Consider the following 1,038-nt stretch of genomic DNA (forward strand, 5'->3'; position numbering starts at 1 on the left):
ATTTCTATCTGCTCTGTTTATTGTTACCTAAACACATTCATATACAGCAAGTATATGGTGACCAGCCCCCCTCCCCCCAAACTCTGCCCTGCTACATGAGTTACTTGAAGTTAAAGCTGACTGGTCCATTGAAATGTACCTGTCCACAGTTATTGAACCTTTGAATAAGGTGTACCGTCGTCTTTTCGTACTTCAGCGTAGAACTGCCTTAGTAGTTGTGACAACTCTGTTTCCGGCAGCTCCTCAAATTCAGTGTTTTTGTCTCTTGCCTGCAGCCATGCTAAAATTGAAAAAAAAAAGTTTTCTTAATTTTTTTCGCCCCCAAATCCACTATCAGGCTGTTAATAATAATGCTAGTTCTCTATCTATCATCAAGATACATGTGTAATTATTTTCAAACGTTACTCCGACCCCCCTCCCCACATGGCTCTCATTCACTGAACAAATAAATGTAAAGCATTTATAAGTATTTATTTCTATTTTTGCTTATTTTTTTACGTCGGAAAAAAGATACCTTTGAAAATCTTGACGCCCCACCTAGTAGACTTCTCGGTGGTTTTCTCCACCCTTCCCCCTTCTATCTCGTCCAGTTGTTCTCCATCTAAAGTCGCGAAGCGGGCAGTGGTGTTCTCCGCTGCGCCTTCAGGTTCTGGCTGCTGTTCAGGTTCTGTTTCGGCCTCCCAGGGCCTCAACAACGCTTCAAGATCTCTCTCAGATACCTCTTCCACGTAGAACTGCGGTACCTCGCCGTCCATAGCCGACGAAAATACCAACAAAAAGCTCACAAACTTGCGGTTCGAATGCAAAAAAAAGATGGCGTCCAGCAAAAATAAAATCGTCCGATATGCGGATCTGCGGTGACGTAATGGAACAGACCACTTTTGGCGGGGGTGTTGTAAATCTGTTTTAATCTTTTTCAGTTTAAATATCATTTATATCTATTAATTGTGTTGTAGTTTAACATAAATTGTTCGAAATAAAGTACAATACGCTGTTTAATAGATATAATCGATAAATACGTAACACTAGTATTAGCGT

The 1,038-nt window shown here is 40.8% G+C and overlaps 1 protein-coding gene across 1 annotated transcript; it reads right to left on the reverse strand.

Annotated features, from left to right (window-relative positions):
* Nucleotides 1-13: 13 nt before the first annotated feature.
* Nucleotides 14-756, reverse strand: LOC118421062 (uncharacterized protein KIAA1958-like). The gene is made up of 2 exons (XM_035828227.1): nucleotides 515-756; nucleotides 14-280 (listed from the first exon to the last, which is right to left on the reverse strand). Exons 1-2 carry the CDS (start codon nucleotides 753-755, stop codon nucleotides 150-152), a joined length of 372 nt encoding a protein of 123 aa, XP_035684120.1. The 5' UTR covers nucleotide 756; the 3' UTR covers nucleotides 14-149.
* Between the last annotated feature and the right edge of the window lie 282 nt (nucleotides 757-1,038).

The sequence above is a fragment of the Branchiostoma floridae genome, chromosome 8, assembly GCF_000003815.2.
Source record: "Branchiostoma floridae strain S238N-H82 chromosome 8, Bfl_VNyyK, whole genome shotgun sequence".
Lineage (NCBI taxonomy): Eukaryota > Metazoa > Chordata > Leptocardii > Amphioxiformes > Branchiostomatidae > Branchiostoma > Branchiostoma floridae.